Source organism: Onthophagus taurus, chromosome 6 (assembly GCF_036711975.1).
Source record: "Onthophagus taurus isolate NC chromosome 6, IU_Otau_3.0, whole genome shotgun sequence".
Taxonomy (NCBI): domain Eukaryota; kingdom Metazoa; phylum Arthropoda; class Insecta; order Coleoptera; family Scarabaeidae; genus Onthophagus; species Onthophagus taurus.
Window position 1 is genome coordinate 2,006,839 of NC_091971.1, and position 24,068 is coordinate 2,030,906.

At 36.1% G+C, this 24,068-nt stretch overlaps 1 protein-coding gene across 1 annotated transcript; it reads right to left on the minus strand.

The window, feature by feature from the left end:
* Window positions 1-702: 702 nt before the first annotated feature.
* LOC111424810 (Wnt family member 1 wingless) lies at window positions 703-23,118 on the minus strand. Its single transcript, XM_023058498.2, has 4 exons — window positions 22,826-23,118; window positions 18,144-18,403; window positions 8,902-9,203; window positions 703-2,119 (listed from the first exon to the last, which is right to left on the minus strand). The coding sequence occupies exons 1-4, from the start codon at window positions 22,927-22,929 to the stop codon at window positions 1,541-1,543; spliced, it is 1,245 nt and encodes a 414-aa protein (XP_022914266.2). The 5' UTR covers window positions 22,930-23,118; the 3' UTR covers window positions 703-1,540.
* Window positions 23,119-24,068: the final 950 nt, after the last annotated feature.

Sequence of the window (24,068 nt, forward strand, 5' to 3'; positions counted from 1 at the left end):
TTTTATTAACACTTTGCGGTTATTTTTCAAACTGACCAATAGCAACCCTTCTTTTTGGCGCTTCAATTTGAAAACACTCCTCCGAATTAAAAAATAGTGTATAGAACAGAATCGAGAGATATTTTTCAAAAATGTTTTCAATGTTTTTTTTATTAAATTGTTTCGATTCTTGTTTGTTAATTACAATAATCAGTTTCCATTAGTTGCGTGTTTGGAATTGGTCAATGGTACGTACAAGTTGAGTATACAAGAAAGGGAAAATTAGCAATTACACTAAAGCTCGCTCAAACGGCTTCTTCTTTAGTTGCACGATGCGCTCGCGCCAAACCCAGAAAAACGTCGCTAATGAGCAGCAAACGGCAAGGTCTTTCAGACGACCGCCGACATAAATTCAAACAATACAATGACCCATATTTAACGTCACGACAATGTGTGCGTAACGTCCGTGTGTGTGTGCGCACGTCGGAAAGACCGCGACTACTGAGAGACCTCTCTCAGATGGATAAATTGCTGACAGATTCGTTATTCCCGATCACGATGCCTCTCAATCACCATAACATCTTTATCTTTCTCTTTGTACAAACTCGCATAGACCACGTATTTATATAGAGTATTGATCGAAAATGAAGTTGTACTTACCTCGTTCAAAATTGCTTACACATATGGGGGAAAGATGTAGATGAAAATAAAAAAATTGTCATGTTTAATTTGAATCTTCTTTTATTTTGCAACTTCTCATTCGGAAGCCCTTACAACAGATAAATTATATTATTATAAAAAAAGACAGGATGTTGGCGTTCTTATCTAAAGTATCTACATACAAATATAATTCATTCCTATTTACAAATATATATTACAACACCTATGCACAATAAATAAATTTGAGAAAATTCTTTTTTTATGATAAACACATACATAGGTACAATAATTAAATTATTATCATAATTAATTATAATATGAGATGCTAAATGCTGATAGAAGTTATATACAACAACAAAAAAATAATTAAAAAGTAATAAATTAATATCGCGTTTTTTAATAATAATAATAATAATTGATAAATAATTAATAATTAGATTAGTAATAATTATAATGATTGGAGTGAAGGCTATATGTACATTTTAAAACTGTATTTGTTTTTAATTCTCAATCTAATATCTATTTTCTAATAATTATTTAAGCACTGTCAGTCTTTTTTATAAGTTCACCGAAAAAAAATCTTTATTTAGCTATTTACACACATATTCAATCAATTCAGTTTACTTTCGCATAATACTGATGCAATTATTTTCCTACATTTCACTTAATTCGTCTTGAATATTAAAAAAGAAATGTAAAGTATAAATAGAAGCGTATGTAGTAAAATTATCTCATTAAAAATGTATATAAGTTGATCACATAATAGTATCGTAATACTGACTTTGTTTTAAAAACAGAAAAAAGAAATAAAAAATAACAATGTACAAAAAGTCACAAGATACAAAGTAAAAATTTAAAGAAAGATAAAAAATGATATAAAATTGTGTTGATGAAAATGATTTTATAAGCACGTGTGCACAATCTTCGTTGACCTGCAAACATCGCATTTGACCTCACAGCACCATTTAAACGTACAGTTGCACCTCTCGGCTACTGGAACTTCTTGAGTTCTGTACCCTCGACCACAACACATCAGGTCGCAACCGTCTACACCCAAAGAAGTATCATTACATTGCCTACCGTGAGTTCCCAATATTCCCAACTTTGGATTCTTTTCGCAGAATCCCGGGGAAGTTTCCAAGTAAACTAAATCTTCGCTACCTGGTGGTTTGTGTTCAGAATTGAAAGGTTTAAATTGAAACCCGTACTTAAACTTTTTCGCGTGATTCATTCTTGGACTATGGATACTGTTTTGAAGAGCATTGGGACTTTCTTTTTTCGGCCGTTTGCTTCGCGCTTCATTTCCAGTTCTTGTAATAGCGGAATTACTTGCCATCACTCGAGAAGCACCGTCAAATCTATCTTTTAGTTGATCACCGATCGCTCGAAACGGTGGAAGTCGCATCCAACACGTTTTTACCGTACAAGATCCGGACATTCCGTGACATTTGCATTCTTGACGCATTTGAGATTGTACATGCTGAAAAGAAAGAGATATGTTTAAGAAATTTTAATAAAATAAAACGAATGTTTCGAATGAGAGTGTGTGTGTGTGTAAACATGTAGAAGCGTTGCTGTTTCTTCCGGTTTTAATGTGCCTATGAAAATGCGAGTCTCGTATCTCGTACACGTCGCCACGAACACATGTAACCGCCGCGATATCTGCGTGTACGAGTATTCCTCTTGGGGGACATCTGGGCTAACAGCAGGCGGTTGGAGCTCGGCAGATATAGCACGGTTCGTGAGCTTTTTACGGTTTTTACCTGTCGGCGCGGCTCGCAGCCGAGCTTTCGCAATTTTCCGCGCAAAAACCTACGGGTTTACTATTACTCATTGTGGATGGTCGCGGTCACGACTCTCGCGTCTCTCTACGGTTCCTGGATGTTAAGTAGATGGTGCCGCAACGGGACGACAAACCAAGGAGATAGATGGCCCTAATTAGCCTCGTTTCTGGCCATCTCAATTAATTCCACTGATATTAAGGGGCCGTCGGATGTTAATTGCCACACAGTTAGTTTGTTTTATTGCGAATTTCATCTCGAACCAGGTGCGAGTTAACTTTACTTTGAAACACGTGGGAAAATCTTTGTTACAATCATTTAAAAAAAAACTTTGTTTTCTTATTTCACCAAATTTGGGAGAGTTGTTCTTAATTCGATCAAGGTTTTCTCGAGCAACATCACCTGCTGCTTGATAAAATTAAGTTATGTAATAAACGGTCGAGTTCTAGTTTTACACTAACACTATCACTAGAACTAACACAAAACTTAGAACTAGAATCATTCGGGTTTAGCCGTCTTAAAAGACGTGCGGCTAAATCCGAATGTTTCTAGTTCTCGGTCTAATGTTAGTTGTAGTGATAGTGGTAGGTAGTGCTGGTTAGCATAAGATATCACCGTGTTGCATATTTATATTGCACTAAAACTAGAACCAACACTAGACCTAGAACTAGAAAGTATCGGGTTTAGTGTTAGTTCTAGTTTTACACTAGCACTGTTACTATGTAGAACTAACACTATACCCAGAACTAGAATCATTTGGGTTTAGCCGCACGTCTCTAAAGACGGCTAAACTCGAATGATTCTAGATCTAGGTATAGTGTTAGTTCTAGTTTTACACTAGCACTATCACTAGCACTAACACAAGACCTAGAAATAGAATCATTCGAATTTAGTCGTCTTGAGAGACGTGCGGCTAAATCCAAATGTTTCTAGCTCTCGGTCTACTGTTAGTTTTAGTGATAGCGGTAGGTAGTGCTAGTTAGCATAAGATATCACCATGTTGCATATTTATATTGCACTAAAACTAGAACACTAACACAAGACCTAGAACTAGAATCATTTGGGTTTAGCCGCACGTCTCTAAAGACGGCTAAACTCGAATGATTCTAGATCTAGTTATAGTGTTAGTTCTATTTTTACACTAGCACTATCACTAGCACTAACACAAGACCTAGAACTAGAATCATTCGGGTTTAGCCGTCTTGAAAGACGTGCGGCTAAATCCGAATGTTTCTAGTTCTCGGTCTAATGTTAGTTGTAGTGATAGTGGTAGGTAGTGCTACTTAGTGCTATTTATATTGTACTAAAACTAGAACTAACACTAGACCTAGAACTAGAAACATTTGGGTTTAGCCGCACGTCTCTAAAGACGGCTAAACTCGAATGATTCTAGATCTAGATATAGTGTTAGTTCTAGTTTTACACTAGCACTATCACTAGCACTAACACAAGACCTAGAAATAGAATCATTCGAATTTAGCCGTCTTGAAAGACGTGCGGCTAAATCCGAATGTTTCTAGTTCTCGGTCTAATGTTAGTTGTAGTGATAGTGGTAGGTAGTGCTACTTAGTGCTATTTATATTGCACTAAAACTAGAACTAACACTAGACCTAGAACTAGAAACATTTGGGTTTAGCCGCACGTCTCTAAAGACGGCTAAACTCGAATGATTCTAGATCTAGATATAGTGTTAGTTCTAGTTTTACACTAGCACTATCACCAGCACTAACACAAGACCTAGAAATAGAATCATTCGGGTTTAGCCGTCTTGAAAGACGAGCGGCTAAATCCAAATGTTTCTAGCTCTCGGTCTACTGTTAGTTTTAGTGATAGCGGTAGGTAGTGCTAGTTAGCATAAGATATCACCATGTTGCATATTTATATTGCACTAAAACTAGAACACTAACACAAGTCCTAGAACTAGAATCATTTGGGTTTAGCCGCACGTCTCTAAAGACGGCTAAACTCGAATGATTCTAGATCTAGGTATAGTGTTAGTTCTAGTTTTACACTAGCACTATCACTAGCACTAACACAAGACCTAGAACTAGAATCATTCGGGTTTAGCCGTCTTGAAAGACGTGCGGCTAAATCCGAATGTTTCTAGTTCTCGGTCTAATGTTAGTTGTAGTGATAGTGGTAGGTAGTGCTACTTAGTGCTATTTATATTGCACTAAAACTAGAACTAACACTAGACCTAGAACTAGAAACATTTGGGTTTAGCCGCACGTCTCTAAAGACGGCTAAACTCGAATGATTCAAGATCTAGATATAGTGTTAGTTCTAGTTTTACACTAGCACTATCACTAGCACTAACACAAGACCTACAACTAGAATCATTCGGGTTTAGCCGTCTTGAAAGACGTGCGGCTAAATCCGAATGTTTCTAGTTCTCGGTCTAATGTTAGTTGTAGTGATAGTGGTAAGTAGTGCTACTTAGTGCTATTTATATTGCACTAAAACTAGAACTAACACTAGACCTAGAACTAGAAACATTTGGGTTTAGCCGCACGTCTCTAAAGACGGCTAAACTCGAATGATTCTAGATCTAGGTATAGTGTTAGTTCTAGTTTTACACTGGCACTATCACTAGCACTAACACCAGACCTAGAAATAGAATCATTCGGATTTAGTCGTCTTGAGAGACGTGCGGCTAAATCCGAATGTTTCTAGCTCTCGGTCTACTGTTAGTTTTAGTGATAGCGGTAGGTAGTGCTAGTTAGCATAAGATATCACCATGTTGCATATTTATATTGCACTAAAACTAGAACACTAACACAAGACCTAGAACTAGAATCATTGGGGTTTAACCGTCTTGAGAGACGTGCGATTAAATGTTACAATCATTTAAGAAAAAAAACTTATTTTTCTTATTTCAACAAATTTGAGAGAGTAGTATTGCGCTTTGTTCTTAATTCGATCAAGGTTTTTTCGAACAACATCACCTGCTGCTCGATAAAATGAACTTATGTAATAAACCTTCGTTATCTGCTTTAACATGAGCAACGTGGATTATTTTCTTTCAACTTTTAGAGCGAGAAGTCGCGCGTGGCCGTAGGTTTCGTAATGGCAAATAACGTCGTTTCGTTGTTAAAGAGACGTCAATCAACGTGAATGGAAAGACGGAATCGAAACGCACTGCTGCCCACTAAATGGCTGGGCTCTTTCAGCAAGTAAGTGACCGTTTACCATTGCAAATCGTGGAGTGCACTCCACCGGCCCCCAGATTTTGCCCTTCAATCTCGACATCTGGCCAATCCGTTGTTATTCATGACTTTTAACAAGGCGAAAAATCGAGAAGAGAATTTACTAAATTGATCGGGGGATTTGGTTTTTAAAGCAACATGTGTGTAGTAAGTAGGTATAAAAGTTTGAATATAGAGGAGGATTTTTTCAATAAAAATAAAAATATCAAAAAGGACATGTTTAATAAATTGAAGTCCGATTAAGATTAAAATAATATCGACCTCATTTCTTCGATGTGAGAAGAGATGACATGATTTACGCGGAATGAGTCCATTACTACCGGGTGGTCCGGTCGAATTAAAATGCATATTAACTTGTTACCGACCGCACATCATCCAGTGACACTGGCCCGGAGCGCATACCAGATTTCATTAGCACTAACAACTGTGAAGAACACAATAAAAAAACGCCGAGGACACCGACGGCAACGTTCGAAAAGGGGGATAAAAGGGGGACCGGAGGAGACGTGCGCGGTCGCTCTCGTAATTATAACGACAACGGGAAATAAGAAAAGTGTATCAAATGAAGACTTCAGAGAGCGACAAACCGTGAAATATTTCATTAAGGTACACGAGACTGATCCGGCCCAAGGTAGTGGTTACCGATGGAAATCGATAGAGGAGATTAAAGCCGGGGGAGCTCATTAGCATAAAGCATAAACAAATTATTTACAGGCCGACGGACGGTAGGAAGGGTATTAAGTCGCGCGGCCAAACCTTGTGTTTGTAATTGTGAATTATATTAGTCTTGTGGTCAAGTAAAAATAGATACTGCCGCCGCAAACCTTATAAATATTAATAACTTAAAATTAAGTAATTATGTACGCGTAATCAACAGCGGGAAAAAACGGACATTACGCTATTTAAATTCTTTTTAAACACTATACTTTTATAATGTCTTTATAACAACTTAAAATGCATTTTAATTCATTTATAGTAGTTCTGTAGTAGTGCCTGAACTTTATTTGGTACATTATTAATCAAAATTTCTTGATCTTATATGTTATACAGGCTCCTTACATTAAATTATTACGATTTAACCCAATTTATGTTAGTCCAATTGTTAATAATAACGAAGATGGTTCAAGTTAATACTTTATTTTCGTTTTTCTGTAATAATTTTTAATAACACATTAATTAATAATTTTTAATACGATAAATAATGATTTGGTATTAGTTTTGAGTTATCTTTCAGCTGGCGCTGCCTGCCTTAAAAAAACTCCTTTAAAGTAGTCATATCTTTTTCATCGTGAAAATTTTTACAACTCACACAACTTGAAACAATTTCTCAGACATTTTTACATAAATTTGGTATACCTACTAATCTTTTCTAAAGTTTTCCGTTTCCAAGATAATCCCTGTTTAAGGGCACTTTGCAAAATTTATCTATGCTCAGTAAACATTAGTTGACGTTGAAAATGATTTTATTTAGTCAAACACTAGACTAACACTGTCAATTGGCATTAATACTAGAGTTATAATGCTAATTGACAGTTCAAATTATTAAAGAAAAACGAAAATAAAGTATTTACTTCAGCAATCTGTATCTTCGTTATTATTATGGACTAAGATAAATTGGATTAAACTGTTTCAAGTTCTGTGAGTTGTAAAAATTTTAACGATGAAAAAGATATGACTACCTTAAGGGAGTTTTTTAGGGTAGGCAACGCCATCTGAAAGATAGATCAAAACTAATACCAAATTATTATTTATCGTCTCAAAAAATGATAATGTACTAATTTTCATGATCATAATTTAAGTAAAAGCGAAATTATTAAAGAATAACCAAAATAAAGTATTAACTTTAACCATCTGTATCTTCGTTATTATTAACAATTTTACTAAGATAAATTGGGTTAAATCGTATTAATTTAATGTAAGGAATTCACCGTTGCTGTGTCCCATTAATAACGGACCAACCCTGTATAATTTGCTGCGGGCAGGATATAAAAGATATGGTTCAAATTACACTCTGATATTTTAATAAAACCTTTATGGTTGAAAATTAGAAGTATGGTCTTCAGAAGCACGGCTAAACCCGATATTTTCTAGTTCTAGGTCTAGTGTTAGTTCTAGTACTGCACTAGCACTATTATTAGAACTAACCCAAGACCTAGAATCATTCGGGTTTAGCCGTCTTGAGAGACGTGCGGCTAAATCCGAATGTTTCTAGTTCTCGGTCTAGTGTTAGAATGTTTTATGCTAACTAGCACTACCTACCACTGCCACTAGAACTAACACACTAATTGAGGAACGCTTTTGATGTTGGTAAACGGGATTAAGTGGTGTTGCAGTTTTACATCGTGTAAAGTTTTTTTATAAAGCCATATAAGTTAAATAAATTAAATTTTAATTAATTTTAAATTTAGAATTTTTTAAATTACAGTGAAAAAGAGTGACTAAAACTATATTCTGATTTTTTAAATGATTTTGACATACAAATGTCATCGTAGCGTTAAACGTCATTTTGACGTTTAAATCTACAACAAATTTTCCTAAAATGGTACCAACCTAAATTTTTGGAAATCTTTTGATGAATGTCATGAATATTAACGTTGAGTAACATCTAAAACTAGAACTAACACTAGACCTAGAAAGTTTCGGGTTTAGCCGTGCGTTCTCTTAGTTTTACACTAGCACTGTTACTATCTAGAACTAACACAAGACCTAGAACTAGAATCATTCGAGTTTAGCCGTCTTGAGAGACGTGCGGCTAAATTCGAATGTTTCTAATTCTCGGTCTAGTGTTAGTTCTAGTGGCAGTAGTAGCTAGTACTAGTTAGCATAAGATATTACTATGTTGTCTATTTTTATTGAACTAACACTAGACTTAGAACTAAAAAGTTTCGGGTTTAGCCGTGCATCGGAAGACCCGAATGTTTCTAGACGGCTGACAACATTTCAAATTTTCCTAGTGTAATTTTTGCTTAAAACTGACCAATAGCAACCTATCTTTTTAGCGCTTCAATTTAAAAACACTCCTCCAAACTAAAAAACCGAGTATAGGACTGAGAGAATAACTACATTTATTGTGATTTCTTTAATTTTGTTGGATAGTTTAATTTTTGGTTCTGTTTAGTTTTTGTTTTATTCATTGTTTTTTGTGTGTTGCGATGAGTGATTTTGATAATATAATTGTTATGATCTGAATGATTTAGACAAAATGAATTTTTTCTATACAACATCTAAACAATTCTATCCTTTAAAAACAAAATCTCTTGAATACAAAAACTTACCAATCTGCCAGCATCATTGTTATGTAAATTCATCTTCTCCCTCAAACTTCTACCTCGTTCCCCAGCATCGACGAACTCCCTTCCAAATTTAAATCCAAACTCGATGTTATCGGAACATCCGCCCCATTCCCAATCGTTCATGCTGGGAACTCCAGAGTTCGTTGTAGTAAACCTCGCCTTCCTCCTGTGATGGTTAAAATCGCAATTACAAGTCTCGATAGTTCCTTCGCTGCAAGCTCGAGCTACCGCATGAGTAACTGCTGCACTGGTTATTGCATAGATAAATGCCGTTTCTCGACAACCTGAAATTAAAAAAAAAATTAAAATCTTTTCCTTTCCATCAAGGAGATGGGGAGACCACTTAAAAAATCTCCTTGTCAAACGAAAAACCCTGCTTATGTGAAGATTAAATAGCCTTGAAAGGGGTAGTAACAACGTATAATTAGGCTATTGAATGGACCACGACAGCGTCCACGACAAAAACCGCTCAATGGGAACTGCGTTTGATCTCGTATAATGACACGGAACGGACAATGGGACGTACAAAGAGCTCTCGCAATCGTTAAAAAAACATCTGGACATGTAAATATATTTAATACCCTTCAGCTTGTTTAGAGGGACGCGCCCTTTAACATTGTTCCAACTCAATATATTTGATTGAATTCGTTTGAAAATTACTATTATTGCGTCTCATTTGGTGTATTTAATTACAGCACTAGCTTTATACTTGTGATAATAGAGAATGATATGAATGAATCCTAAACAAAAAAAAATAAAAAAAATTCTATCTTTAAATTTATGTAAAATCTGCAAAAGTCGGCTCTGTATCTTGCGATGTAGCTCATGTAACCCAGGTAAGAAATATATCATGGGACTCTACGGGGAGCTTCGTGATGACGTAATTACCTGGCCGCTCATCGGGGGGCCACAGATTAACGAAATAACCATAACTTATGTCTTACTTCGAAGGACTCACACGAGGATACTGTGTACACACTCTTCGCGCTCAAGATATGGTGACTTTACGATGATTAACCACGATGTTATTTCGATAATTTATCGACCGTCGAAGATCCTGACTATTTCCTCATAATTTAACGCCATATTTTCTACTACCTCTGTTACCGTTCGTAAACCGGAAACTTTTAAATTTGATGAGGTGCGATGGTTTGCGATTTAAAGAAACATTTTTCTTACTCATATCTTGACCGCAACACAATATCGGTACAATGCAATTCTTGTCCGGTAAGATTTATTGGACTGGGCGGTAAATGTGAACACATATAATATTCTGCTCTCGTTGTCCTACAGTTCATATATCATGTGAACATCATAAGAGTTGGTGTGAAGGAAAAAAAGAACAAGTCATCGTTCTTATGACTTGTTCACTTGGTACGAAGAATACCCAATAAAAACTAGTAATCCTAAGGAAAAATATATCCAACAAAAAAAAAGATAAAATAAAAAATTCTTTCTTATGGGTTTCTTCGACAATAAACACACCTAAAGGCGTCGAGATTCATATGACGTATTTCTCGCTGGTAAACATTCCGAACATCGCCCAATAAACATGCGAGCGCGGATCTTGTTGAACCTTCTCGCACAAGAAGAGTAAAACAAGTTCGAGTTCTCGAAGTGCGCGCGTTCCAAAACGTCCGGAGAGCCTTATTTTGCACCGCGCATCCATTGCTCAACGGACCATTACATTTTAATTCCCATCTCTTGTGTCGATTTGCAGACGCACCAACTGACAGCATGTGTTAATTAAAACATAGCTTATACGAAAATCTAAAAACGTACAAGTTCTCACGGGATCAAGATATAAAAAATATATAATGAATAAATTTATTTAAAAAATGTATGTAATGGGACCGTTACATATCTTTTTTTATTGGCTTATTCGATAGTTTAGCAAAATTGAAAACTTCTATAATTTTTTATTTTTCAAACTGGGCTTTAGTTTTTCCAAAAAAAATAATGAAAATTTGAAAAAACATTCGGATTTAGCCGCAAGATTTTCAAGACGGCTAAACCCTAATGATTATAGGCCTTGTGTTAGTTCTAGTGGTAGTGCTAGTGTAAAACTAGAACTAACACTTGACCGAGAACTAGAAACATTCGGATTTAGCCGCACGTCTTTCAAGACGGCTAAACCCGAATGATTCTAGTTCTAGGTCTTGTGTTAGTTCTAGTGATAGTGCTAGTATAAAACTAGAACTAACACTAGACCGAGAACTAGAAACATTCGGGTTTAGCCGCACGTCTCTCAAGACGGCTAAACCCGAATGATTCTAGTTCTAGGTCTTGTGTTAGTTCTAGTGATAGTGCTAGTATAAAACTAGAACTAACACTAGACCGAGAACTAGAAACATTCGGGTTTAGCCGCACGTCTCTCAAGACGGCTAAACCCGAATGATTCTAGGTCTTGTGTTAGTTCTAGTGATAGTGCTAGTATAAAACTAGAACTAACACTTGACCGAGAACTAGAAACATTCGGATTTAGCCGCATGTCTTTCAAGACGGCTAAACCCTAATGATTATAGGCCTTGTGTTAGTTCTAGTGGTAGTGCTAGTGTAAAACTAGAACTAACACTTGACCGAGAACTAGAAACATTCGGATTTAGCCGCACGTCTTTCAAGACGGCTAAACCCGAATGATTCTAGTTCTAGGTCTTGTGTTAGTTCTAGTGATAGTGCTAGTATAAAACTAGAACTAACACTAGACCGAGAACTAGAAACATTCGGGTTTAGCCGCACGTCTCTCAAGACGGCTAAACCCGAATGATTCTAGTTCTAGGTCTTGTGTTAGTTCTAGTGATAGTGCTAGTATAAAACTAGAACTAACACTAGACCGAGAACTAGAAACATTCGGGTTTAGCCGCACGTCTCTCAAGACGGCTAAACCCGAATGATTCTAGGTCTTGTGTTAGTTCTAGTGATAGTGCTAGTATAAAACTAGAACTAACACTTGACCGAGAACTAGAAACATTCGGATTTAGCCGCATGTCTTTCAAGACGGCTAAACCCTAATGATTATAGGCCTTGTGTTAGTTCTAGTGGTAGTGCTAGTGTAAAACTAGAACTAACACTTGACCGAGAACTAGAAACATTCGGATTTAGCCGCACGACTTTCAAGACGGCTAAACCCGAATGATTCTAGTTCTAGGTCTTGTGTTAGTTCTAGTGATGGCGCTAGTTTAAGTTCAATAAATATATACCACATAGTAATACCTTATGCTAACTAGCGCTACCTGGGGGCCTAAGTAAAGAGCCTAAGGCTCGTTACTACCATCTTCTGGTTAAGCTATCTAAGGTAGTAATGGACCTTAGGCTCGTTACTACCATCTTCTGGTTAAGCTATCTAAGGGATTATTACCATGGTTACGGCTATTTTACGCGCTCTCATTGGCTAGTAGATGGGTTTATCTATTAGATAAATTTAACTAAAAGATGGTAGTAACGAGCCTAAGACCGCCAATTTATCTATCGGATAAATTTATCAAGAGATGGTAAAAGTGGAGCTAAGACAGGTACAGCTAAACGAGATGTTTCTAGTTCTAGATCTAGTGTTACTTCTAGTGCTAGTATTAGTCTAATTTTATTATTGTATATTTTTATTGAGGTATAACAGACATTGCCTTCCCCGTAGTAATCCGTTATATGGAGGTTTTAGTGTAACGTCAAATTATATTGACATACACAGTTCACTTAAAATTCTCTCTGGTTTTAAAACTTCCGACAAAAAATAGCTCTGAAAAATTACAGTGTGTAAACGTGATTTTTCATTTTACTGCTCCGAATTAAAAAATAGAGTACAGAAAGTTAAACACTTTTTTTTTATTGGCTTATTCGATAGTTTAGCAAAATTTTCAAAATTTTTTATTTTTCAAACTGGGCTTAGTTTTTCCATAAAATAATAATAAAAATTTGAAAAAACTTTGGAGACGTCACCGTCGTTTCGCGCGAGGTTGGTTGAAATAAAAATCAATAAAAGATGCATGAGCGAGATGCCACAAGAATCTTATGTGCTAGAAGAAGAGCTACGATCGATACACGTTTGTGTCTTCTTGATCTTACGCGAAAACTTCGTAAATGTCACCAAAGCTTTTATAGAGGAGATTTTGAATTTTAAAAATATTGTAAAAATTAAACAATTTTAGGATCTGTAATAGTTTATCGATTTTTTGAAAGACGGTCTTTCTATTCGATTGAGGGTAACGGCCCCATAGTTAATTGTGATTTGAAAGCCGGGCCTGACTATATGAGAGCTACGTTGAGCTGATGAAGACGTTGCTCACGGTGAAGACGGCTAAGAGAAACGGGACGATGTCTCTTCTACCTGCCACCCAAGCACCAAGACCTCGGACACCTGCGGACTCTGGCCCACGCCGTGGGCAACTTACACGGGGTGTTGGTTGTAAATACCTCATTTAGTATGAATCGGTTTGTATTTGCTCCGAGGGGTGCCGTCGTCTTTTACCCCTTTTTGCATCATATCCCAACGGTACGCGATTTGTAAAATAAAATAAATCCCATCGAATCAAAGCGAATAATAAAAAGTGAAAGTAAATTAATAAAGATCAATTATTGCTTAGAAAGAAAGAAAAGTAAAATAAAGTTTGATTTAAGATACGATTTTTGAGCCGGCCATCTCTCGCTAAAGAAGAAAGATATGGTCGTGAGGCAGAACGGCCGACCCCGGTGATTTATGAAGGGACAGTAATTGACTTTGTTTTATTAATTGTTTAACTCCGGGTAGGTCATCCCTCCGCAGGGGTCGTTAAAACAATGGACCTTTAACGATTCCACCGGAGATTTAATGTTTTATTGAAAGCGCTATATCCCGGAGGCATAAACAGAACAGTACGACGTCGTACAATTTTACGTCTCAACTAACAACCCAAATAATTGAACATCTGCAAGAGGACGAAACGGGACACCGTCATATGTCACATCGTCCATTGTTATTGCGTGGTGACCGTGTAAAAACGATCGATTAGAAAATGAGCTGTGGCGTGAACGCGATGTAAATCGATTCGAAAAGTGCAATGAGACGGGTTTACGGAAACATAAGGAAGACAAAGATAAAAGCCTGGGCTAATAAATAGTTTGCGACCGGCGGCATTCTCTAAATAGTTGCGGCCGCATAATTGTTTTCTTTACGATGATGGTAATTGCGCCGCGTCTAAGGCCTTAAAGGACAATAGAGCCTTGCGGTTTCAGGCTCACAACGTGTCCGGCACTAAACATCGCCTTGATTTAATTTCGTGGCTGCAGGATTCACTTATGTAGCACGCAAACTATTTAGTTTCGCTTTGTAACAGGTGATCATTAGCGTACAATACCTTCAGTTTGGTAACGAGAGGAATTGCAGAATGTTACTTTAGGCTATAATAATAATAAATTTTAATTTTAACCTAATTAATTTTACTTTTAAAGAATTTTATTTAAATTACAAATTCTTTTCAAAAACAATACTTGTCGTTTTAAAACCTAACAAAAAGGTACAAAAGTAGATCAGTTGAATTTGTGTTTTGAAATCACTTTTTCTAAAGAATGGTTCCACCCTCAACTGCCCCCGTTGTGGCCAAAGTAACCATAAAATTGCGTTTTAAAGCCACGCTTCTTATTCCTCGAACTCAAAGTGTTGTTCTTCTTCTTGTTCGTGGTAGCATCTTGTTCGTAACTGCAGGAGGTGACGTTAAACGTTGCCCGTTTGTACCAGAGCATGACCCTCGATTAGACCCCATTGAACGTCTTTTACTTAATGATAGATGTCCCGATGATTAAAGCGTGTCTTCGCTTCTTTATTGGGAACGGTATGGTGCCGATTTTGGTAGCTGATTTTTAGCAGAGAAACTTGGCCTCTTCGTGGACAAAAACAATGAATGGGTAGCATTCATTGTGCCTTTGTGATTTATTGGTCAATCCTTTTGGGAGCATCTTTTAACTAAGGGTGTAGAAAATAACATGAAGACAAATCGACTGCTTGTGTTTAGAATTTTTAAGAAAAGAATCAAAAAAAGTATTTTTTTTTTGTGTTGAAGTAAAATAATCGAAACTATGTAAATGATCAACGGTGTCAGTCGACAATAGAATTTCAAGAATGTCTTCCACCGTTCACGTCCTGAAGTGAAATAAATCCGGTAAGGATAACCGTTACGAGGACGGTATAGATGGTATCTGGTTGTGGCATCTCAGGGAGGGTTAAGCCGTGTCCAAGACGATTTTGTCACCGAATATAATTTTACGAGACAGCGTAGAGTCTCGACGATGCCCTCCAGTTAGACGGAGTGTCGCGATCATGAACCAGATATCTTTTTGAAACCAAAACGGAAGGTGGACAAAGAGAGAAAGACGTGTGGTCTTGTCTCCCACCAACGAAGAAGAAGGAAGAAACGGAAAGGGAGTTTATCTCTTCGAGTTCGAAAGCAATTATTATTTAGACGTGAAAGGACACGCCAGCCCAATTTATCCCTACCGGTAAACTTAATAATGTCAATTTGTCAATCATTTAATTAAACCCGAATCGTTTTAATTCGATGTACGAACCGGCGTGGTGGAGCGGCGTTGAGGGGCGGGAAACCAGGGGCCCGACTAAAGTGGCATTTCGGGTAGCGGTTATCTACAGATCTGTGACTTCGTGAACCGGCAGCTATTTGTTATTTCGGCGCTCAGATAAGCCATCGATGTATATATAATGCCCGAGCCCTATTAGTTCGATCAATTGATCCGTAATTTGAGAGCGATCGCGTCCTATTCGAACTGGGAGAAAAGCGAGAGACCCGCCCGAACCCCGGGTTAGATTGACCGTGTAAATTTCATGGATTTCTCACGGACCGGTTCACCGCGGCCGTCCCATACCGCGGATGCCAACCGACGGCGTTATACGATGCTCCCACATCCTATAATGCATTCCCTGGATGGTTATTATACGGTGACCTTTACCATGGAACACGTATTTTCAGTTTTATTCCATCAGGAACACTTTTACATTAATTTAGACAATTTTTATTGACAAATATCACACCATTTCGTAATAATTTGCTAAAATAGACGGGACTCATACTATTACCAAAGCTTTAGAATCCCATTGGATTGCTAATTATCAGAATCATCTAAGCAAGAAAAATACTGAGAAGGCACGAAGAAATTCCTTCAATTATCCATGAAAGGAATCAGTCCTCCAGTGATGAAGGAAAAACTCAAGCCTTTGCTGATTATCTTTAATTAACATTTACTCCTCAGATACTTCGAGAAAACATGTCTTCTTCTGTTACTATTCAAACATATAATGAAACTCATCTTCCGCGAATAGAAAGAGTAGATGAAGACCTACTTCAAACTATTGCATCTAGGTCTAGATCACTATATTACCGCAATATTTATGTCATATCTTCAAGAATAAACTTTTTGTGTGAGAATAAATAGGACTTATTCCGATATAAGATGTATTAGAGCAGGAGTTCCTCAAGGAGGTATATTGTCACCAACCTTATTTAACATTGAAATTGTTTGTATCCATATTCACCAAGCAATAATAATTAGATTGTGTATAATTAGAAGAACTCATACTAAGGTGATCAATTTTCTGTTTTATTGTCTAGACCTGGTTTCGGGATCCTGCCCGTCTTCGATTGACCCTACAAAGTACATCTTTCTTCAATTTTAAATACAACTATTGTTAATTAATAATTAAACAATCAAAATAAACTTACGTCAAAACTAAAACAACAAGACAAACATTATTAAGTTACATGGATGACAGGAAAAGTTCGTTCGGCACACGTTGATTGAGGTTATAAAGTAGGTTGGTAAAGTAGACCTCGATAGGATCAATTTAAAATTTGAAATTTAAAATTATTAGTGGTCATCGAGCAAGTTCAAGAGTAAGCAGCAAATCGAACATTATGTTCGATTTGAGAGAGCACTAATAATTTAAAATCTCAATTAATTTAAATTGATCCTATCGAGGTCTACTTTACCAACCTACTTTATAACCTCAATCATCAACGTGTGCCGAACGAACTTTTGACGTAAGTTTATTTTGATTGTTTAATTATTAATTAATTAACAATAGTTTCATTTAAAATTGGAGAACGATGTACTATGTAGAGTCTATCGAAGACGGGCAGGGTCTCGAAACCAGGTCTAAACAATAAAATGGAAAATTGATCACCCTAGTATGAGTTTTTCTCGTTATACACAATTTGCTTATTTAATATATTTATGCATGATATACCGTGCCAAAGATGCAATGAAAAAGCTCTGTTTGCTGACGATATGTTGATTATGATCCAAGGTAATGATTTGCATCAAGATGCTATTCACGAGACGTGCAGAAATGGCTTACTAAATGGTCCTTACATTAAATTGGGTTACTCAATCTAAACAATAGATTGAATTTGGAATATGCTCAATTGAAATTACTATTTCAAATTAGTTCAATTAATCGAACGCGTTACAACAAAGAAATTCAACATAATTAAATCAAAACGTCAAAATACTTTTTGAAATTTTCTACTTAAAATCTATTTTTTTTATAAAGGTTTAAAATAATCTCATTCTACCTTTTACGCGTACAGAATTAGAAACGGTATCTATACACGAACATACAGCCCAGATAGCAGAAAACACAGAGACCAGCTATAAATTTCGACCGTATCTACTGAAAGAAACCATAAACTACGCTATGCACAGTAACTTCCTACAGAGGAATCGCAATTAGTAGCGTAAGCGATAGGAGGAAGTACCAGACCTGGGATATATTATTTTTAAACTGATAAACGCGAGAACGCTGTCAGTATGTTTTAAGTGTTCGTTCAAATTTGTGGCATTATTTTCTTTTCTATTAACCAGATATCGACGATTCCAAATTTAGAACTTGAAATGAACCAAAGTAAAGTTGTATTAGTAATTTTATAGGTTATTTATTGCGTAATAATGTCGAGTATCTTCTGGGAACGAAGAGTGAAAGTCGAAAGTGGCACGACCGATTTACAGGATTCGCTTGTATTGTACGACTCGATTCTCAAACAGGCGATAAATCGAGTAAACGTGACGCTTAACATTTCGCAGCATCATAATTACCAATTAAGCCAAACAAAGAGGGTTCGAATAGAGAGTTCGAGTACAGGAAATTCATTTACGGCGATCATGATACGAACAGACCGCAATAGCATGTATACACACTTTCTTAACGTTTTGTTTGTTTCTTAATAGCTAAATAAAGACAATCTTACCTTTATCTACGATTTTCCCAAATAAATTTTTCCCCCTCAAAAAGTTTTTGGTTGAACAATTCCATCGTCTATTTCTAAATTGATGTTGGCATTCTGATATTGCTTGCATAGCTCCTTTAGCGATTGCATTTAAAACTCCGGGGTTTTCCCTGACTAGTTTCTGTTGTTTTTTTCTTAATGTTTCTAGTGCTGAAGGACCAAACCTTGTTATTCCAGGATGTGGGGAGAGATTATTTGGTTCATCCGCTTTTGCTATCCCCCTGTAAAAGAATTAAAAGAAAAATATTTAATCCAATAACAATTTTAAGAATATCATCAAATGTTGTAATCTCGGGGAGCGATGTAGGGCAATTAATAGTCTGCAAAACCTGAACACGGCTAATGGCCGAGGCGTAATCGAGTTTAACGTCGCCGTAAATCGCTACCGGAGGGGGCTCGATCTTCGCACACCGCACCACTTATTAAAAAGCTACCGCACGTTATAAGATTTAATCGCAGAGTACGCAAATAAACGGTAAAACTGAGGGGTAAAACGGTCCCGATAAATTTTGCGACGATAAAAAAGTCTCACGTTCGATTTATGTCGCGAAGACGACTACGACGACCATCCAGCGGCTTTTCTTCTTTCTCTTTCTTCGTTTTCTCGGTGCGTCTTCGCGGTTTCGAACGACACAACCATAATAGTAAATCAATCGAAGCGACGATTGTGGCGATTAGAATTTATTAATTGCTATTTTACTGCTCGTTAGTTCACTAATAAGGAGTAAACAGCAGTTATCGATCGTTTATGCAAAAGATCTATTACTACATAAATCATTCATGGTTTATTCATGGTTTACGATTTCATCTAATTTTTTTGAATATTTAAGACATCGCATCGATTTGAATATCCAGGATACGAGTTAATTTTGTCAATATCTAAGTAAATTATTACTATATATCTATATAAGTATCAGAAGAGTGCTTTATTTATGATTTACTTGTCTTGAAGCAATGCAATTTATTAAAATCCAAGTTTCTCATTAAATCGATTTATCTACCGTAATCGAAAACCGTATATCAGATGTCGTCTCTGAAATAATTTAATAAATTCGCCACGCGCGATTACGGTCATGCATATCGATAATAATCGAGGGCAGCTCGCCTTGGATTTTACAGCAGCTAGTAAATTATAATTTATGATCTTGAATGGCGAGGACCTCCAAGCAAGGTTTTCGATCCCCCCGAATGGTACCGGAATTAAAATTAATACCCGACAATCCTTTATTTTCATTTAATTTCAATTGATTTAATACATTGGACGCTATTATATTAACGAGTTGTATTCTTAGTTTCTCAAGAGTCTTTCTATGTTTCTAATGAATGATGCTGTCCAAATATGTGCCTTCCCAATCTACAAGTCAATAAAAAAATATCTAGTGTTTACCGACAATTCTCACCCATATGAGACAATATTTAGCTTTCACGTTATTTTTTTTCCTTGCTATCTTTCCTAAACAGACCGCGTGAGTCTTTGATTATTGAAGAACGATGGTTCTTTTTTTGTTCTTTTATCCCAATAATAAATGAATTCGTGATTTTAAAAAACGTTTGTAAGATTTTTCAGTTAAATAGAATGAGTCACTTAAAACACGATAATTGCACTTCAATTTATTCGAGATAAAATAAGAATAGTTGCGTAATTGTCTGGGTATTATAAATAATATTGTCGATTACCATGTAATTACAATGATTACCTATGAAATTGAAAGTGAAAATTCCCCTTTTATAAAAGAATTTCGCAATTTCTTATTCACGCACGGTTCTTTTTTCCTTATTTTTATTGCTCTCTAAAAATAGATTAAAACTAATACAAAAATGACTTAAGCAAAGAACGCTTTCACGGCCGACATTAATTGAACTAAAATTAAAACTAACTTCAGTTAAAATCATTTCCGTTTTGTTCTTAGGAATGAGGAAATGGTTTACCTATATCTTAAATTATAGCTTAAAATATTATCTTTAAACGATGTATCATATGTTATATGTTAATAATAGAAACAAGAAAATTTTTTCAGAAAGTTTTTTAAGAAAAACATTCGGGTTTAACCGTCTTGAAAGACGTGCGGCTAAACCCAAACGATTCTAGTTCTAGGTATAGTGTTAGTTCTACATAGTAAGAGTGTTAGTGTAAAACTAGAACTAACACTATACCTAGATCTAGAATCATTCGGGTTTAGCCGTCTTTAGAGACGTGCGGCTAAACCCAAATGATTCTAGATCTAGGTATAGTGTTAGTTCTAGTTTTACACTTACACTGTCACTAGAACTAACATTAAATCTAGAAACATTTGGGTTTAACGGTACGTCTCTTAAGATGGCTAAACCCGAATGATTCTAGATTTAATGTTAGTTCTAGTGACAGTGTAAGTGTAAAACTAGAACTAACACTGGACCTACATCTAGAATCATTCGGGTTTAGCCGTCTTTAGAGACGTGCGGCTAAACCCAAATGATTCTAGTTCAAGGTCCAGTATCAGTTCTAGTTTTAGTACAATAAAAATATACAACAATATAGTGCTGAGTAATATCTAAAACTAGAACTAACACTAGACCTAGAACTAGAAACATTCGGGTTTAGCCGCAAGTCTCTCAAGAGGGCTAAACCCAAATGATTCTAGTTCTAGGTATAGTGTTAGTTCTACATAGTAAGAGTGTTAGTGTAAAACTAGAACTAACACTAGACCTAGAACTAGAATCATTTGGGTTTAGCCGCACGTCTCTAAAGACGGCTAAACCCGAATGATTCTAGATCTAGGTATAGTGTTAGTTCTAGTTTTACACTTACACTATCACTAGAACTAACATTAAATCTAGAAACATTTGGGTTTAACGGTACGTCTCTTAAGATGGCTAAACCCGAATGATTCTAGATTTAATGTTAGTTCTAGTGACAGTGTAAGTGTAAAACTAGAACTAACACTGGATCTACATCTAGAATCATTCGGGTTTAGCCGTCTTTAGAGACGTGCGGCTAAACCCAAATGATTCTAGTTCAAGGTCCAGTGTTAGTTCTAGTTTTAGTACAATAAAAATATACAACAATATAGTGCTGAGTAATATCTAAAACTAGAACTAACACTAGACCTAGAACTAGAAACATTCGGGTTTAGCCGCAAGTCTCTCAAGAGGGCTAAACCCAAATGATTCTAGTTCTAGGTATAGTGTTAGTTCTACAAAGTAAGAGTATTAGTGTAAAACTAGAACTAACACTAGACCTAGAACTAGAATCATTTGGGTTTAGCCGCACGTCTCTAAAGACGGCTAAACCCGAATGATTCTAGATCTAGGTATAGTGTTAGTTCTAGTTTTACACTTACACTGTCACTAGAACTAACATAAAATCTAGAAACATTTGGGTTTAACGGTACGTCTCTTAAGATGGCTAAACGCGAATGATTCTAAATTTAATGTTAGTTCTAGTGACAGTGTAAGTGTAAAACTAGAACTAACACTGGACCTACATCTAGAATCATTCGGGTTTAGCCGTCTTTAGAGACGTGCGGCTAAACCCAAATGATTCTAGTTCAAGCTCCAGTGTTAGTTCTACTTCTAGTACAATAAAAATATAGCACAAAGTAACATCTAAAACTAGAACTAACATTACACCTAGTGCAGCTAAACCCAAATGTTTCTAGTTCTAAGTCTAGTGTTAGTTCTAGTTTTACACTAGCACTATTACTACAACTAACACTATACCTATTTCGAAATGATAATGTTTGCTATTAAAGAATTTTTTAAAATAATGTTTAAAAAAATAACCTGTTATTAAGTAACCTTTTTTTAAAAAAAATTTAAATATCCTTTTTTACCTCTTTCAGGTAAATATTTAAGCTTCTCAGAACAGAATGATTAACAAAAATAATCATAACTTATTACGGTCATAAACGAAAAAAAAATCATCTATTGTCACCAACAGGAAAAATAAATCAATCTCAATCTTTTAGTTAGAGAGTTAAAATTTATTTATTTAGACCTTTCCAAAAAATGATGTCAGTTTGCTCGTAACGACGACATTTCCATCATAATGCTGGTGAATCCAACACAATACAGCAGCACTATGGTCAAAATGTCAGCATTTCGGGCAGAAAAGTGAGGAGAGATCAACAGTCACGTAAGCGAGGAAATTCCATAATTATGTCTAAGTACTTGTTATACATTAATATTATGTAAATATAATCGGAATCGAACGAAATGGGTAAATCACAATTTTAATCGATATGCAAACGATTAAACATAAAATCGATTTATACCTTGACTATGAATAAGTAATTTCTAAGAAGTTATAAACGCAAACGGGAATATTATTATCTCTTTTCAATTATCATTTTCTTTGCGGATTTATACAATAAAAAAACTTGTTATTCACGATTTTATTGATTCACTTGTTTTCATTAAATTCTGTTTCAGATATAAATTCATGAAAACATTTTAATGAAACGAATTAATTTTTCGAATCGGTTAGCATCTAAATGTAATGTAAACGGATCTATAAATATCAAATAGCAGGATAAACAATCTCGTGACTTCAGATTTATAATTGAATAAGTTGATGTAATCGTTGAATTTTTATTCTATTCGTTTCAAATTTGTTGTTAATTTAATTATTTTTTTTTAATTAAATTAAATAAATTTAAACTTACCACCACATAGATCCTTTACCTCTACCGCCCTTGGCTTTGGGATCTCTATCACCAGTGCACGAGGTAAGTTGTAGAAGACACAGAAACATCACGGAAATTTTCATTTTCTGCAATCACTTTTGCCACCAGCACTAACACCGTCACGAACGCAAAAAATAAACAATATCACCTGGACGACACTATTTACTTAGCTCGGGGGTAGTAGTAGGGGTGGTACAGTTGTCGATCTATGTCGATGACGACCGATCTCGGTCGGTGAGGAGGAGCTTCTTTTCAGCCGGCCACCCACAGCAGAGGTCCATGTAATACTGAGCCACAACTTACACGTGTGGTCGGATCCACGTGCTCAATACTCCTCCTATCTGGAACCCGGACTTCGATTGGCAGATCCTCCAGGACACGCCTGCAGGCGGTTTTATGGGAGTTTACTTGTATACCTGAGAATCCTTTGGGTTCTTCGCCATTGCTTATACGTAAAAATCCTTTGACCGGTACCGAAGGAATGTTGAAGATGAGCCTTTGTTGTCGTAATATCCTTCTCCTCTCAGAGATGCTCACAAAAACTTTTGCTTCTTCTTCTTGTTTTTCATTTTTTTTTTAAGTTCGTTCTTTTTCAGGTCTTCCTGTTGCATGGGAACGGTGCCGCTCTCGGATGGACGGACGGGCCGGGCATCCATGGAATTTCATTTTATCCTGCGTTAATTAGAGAAAAACGCAATTCCGTATCCCGCGGGTCGCCCTTGTTTTTTCGTCGTGTTAAATTGCTCGTTCGAGAGGCCGCGGCGGTTTCGGATTTGCGAGAGACGAACCGTTATTTTTTCCACCGTTCGAACTATGGCAACTCTGAAATCTTGGCCCATTAAACTGCCTCCCCCCAATTAAATTTGATATGAGCTATTTCTCACATCGACCAGAGAAACTAAATTTTATTTTCCCATCAAAAGTCTTTTAGGTACACTTTAATATTAATGTATGATGAAATAACACTGAAGTTTTAGATTTTTCAATACAGAACCTCAAAATTGACGAAGAGGTGGTCTAAAGACTGTTATGAATGACAACAAAACTTTACATTTAATGCAGACCTTTATTGAAGAGATGATGTCAATCACCAAACCGTTTAGTTGAAATTTCATTCTTTCATCTTGCCTATTTTCATAAATCGTCTGGATGGAGTTGTACAGAATTTCTCGCTACTGAAACTTCTGAAAACTGCAAAGAACCATGAAAACTGATTTGCAAA

Excerpts from the sequence above, each read along its gene's own strand:
- LOC111424810 (XM_023058498.2), bottom strand. The coding sequence starts at position 22,929 with ATGAAAATTTCCGTGATGTTTCTGTGTCTTCTACAACTTACCTCGTGC. Across the intron at positions 18,404-22,825 it reads GGTAAAGGATCTATGTGGTG|GGGGATAGCAAAAGCGGATG; the intron begins GTAAGTTTAAAT and ends ATTCTTTTACAG. Across the intron at positions 9,204-18,143 it reads TGGGAAAATCGTAGATAAAG|GTTGTCGAGAAACGGCATTT; the intron begins GTAAGATTGTCT and ends TTTTAATTTCAG.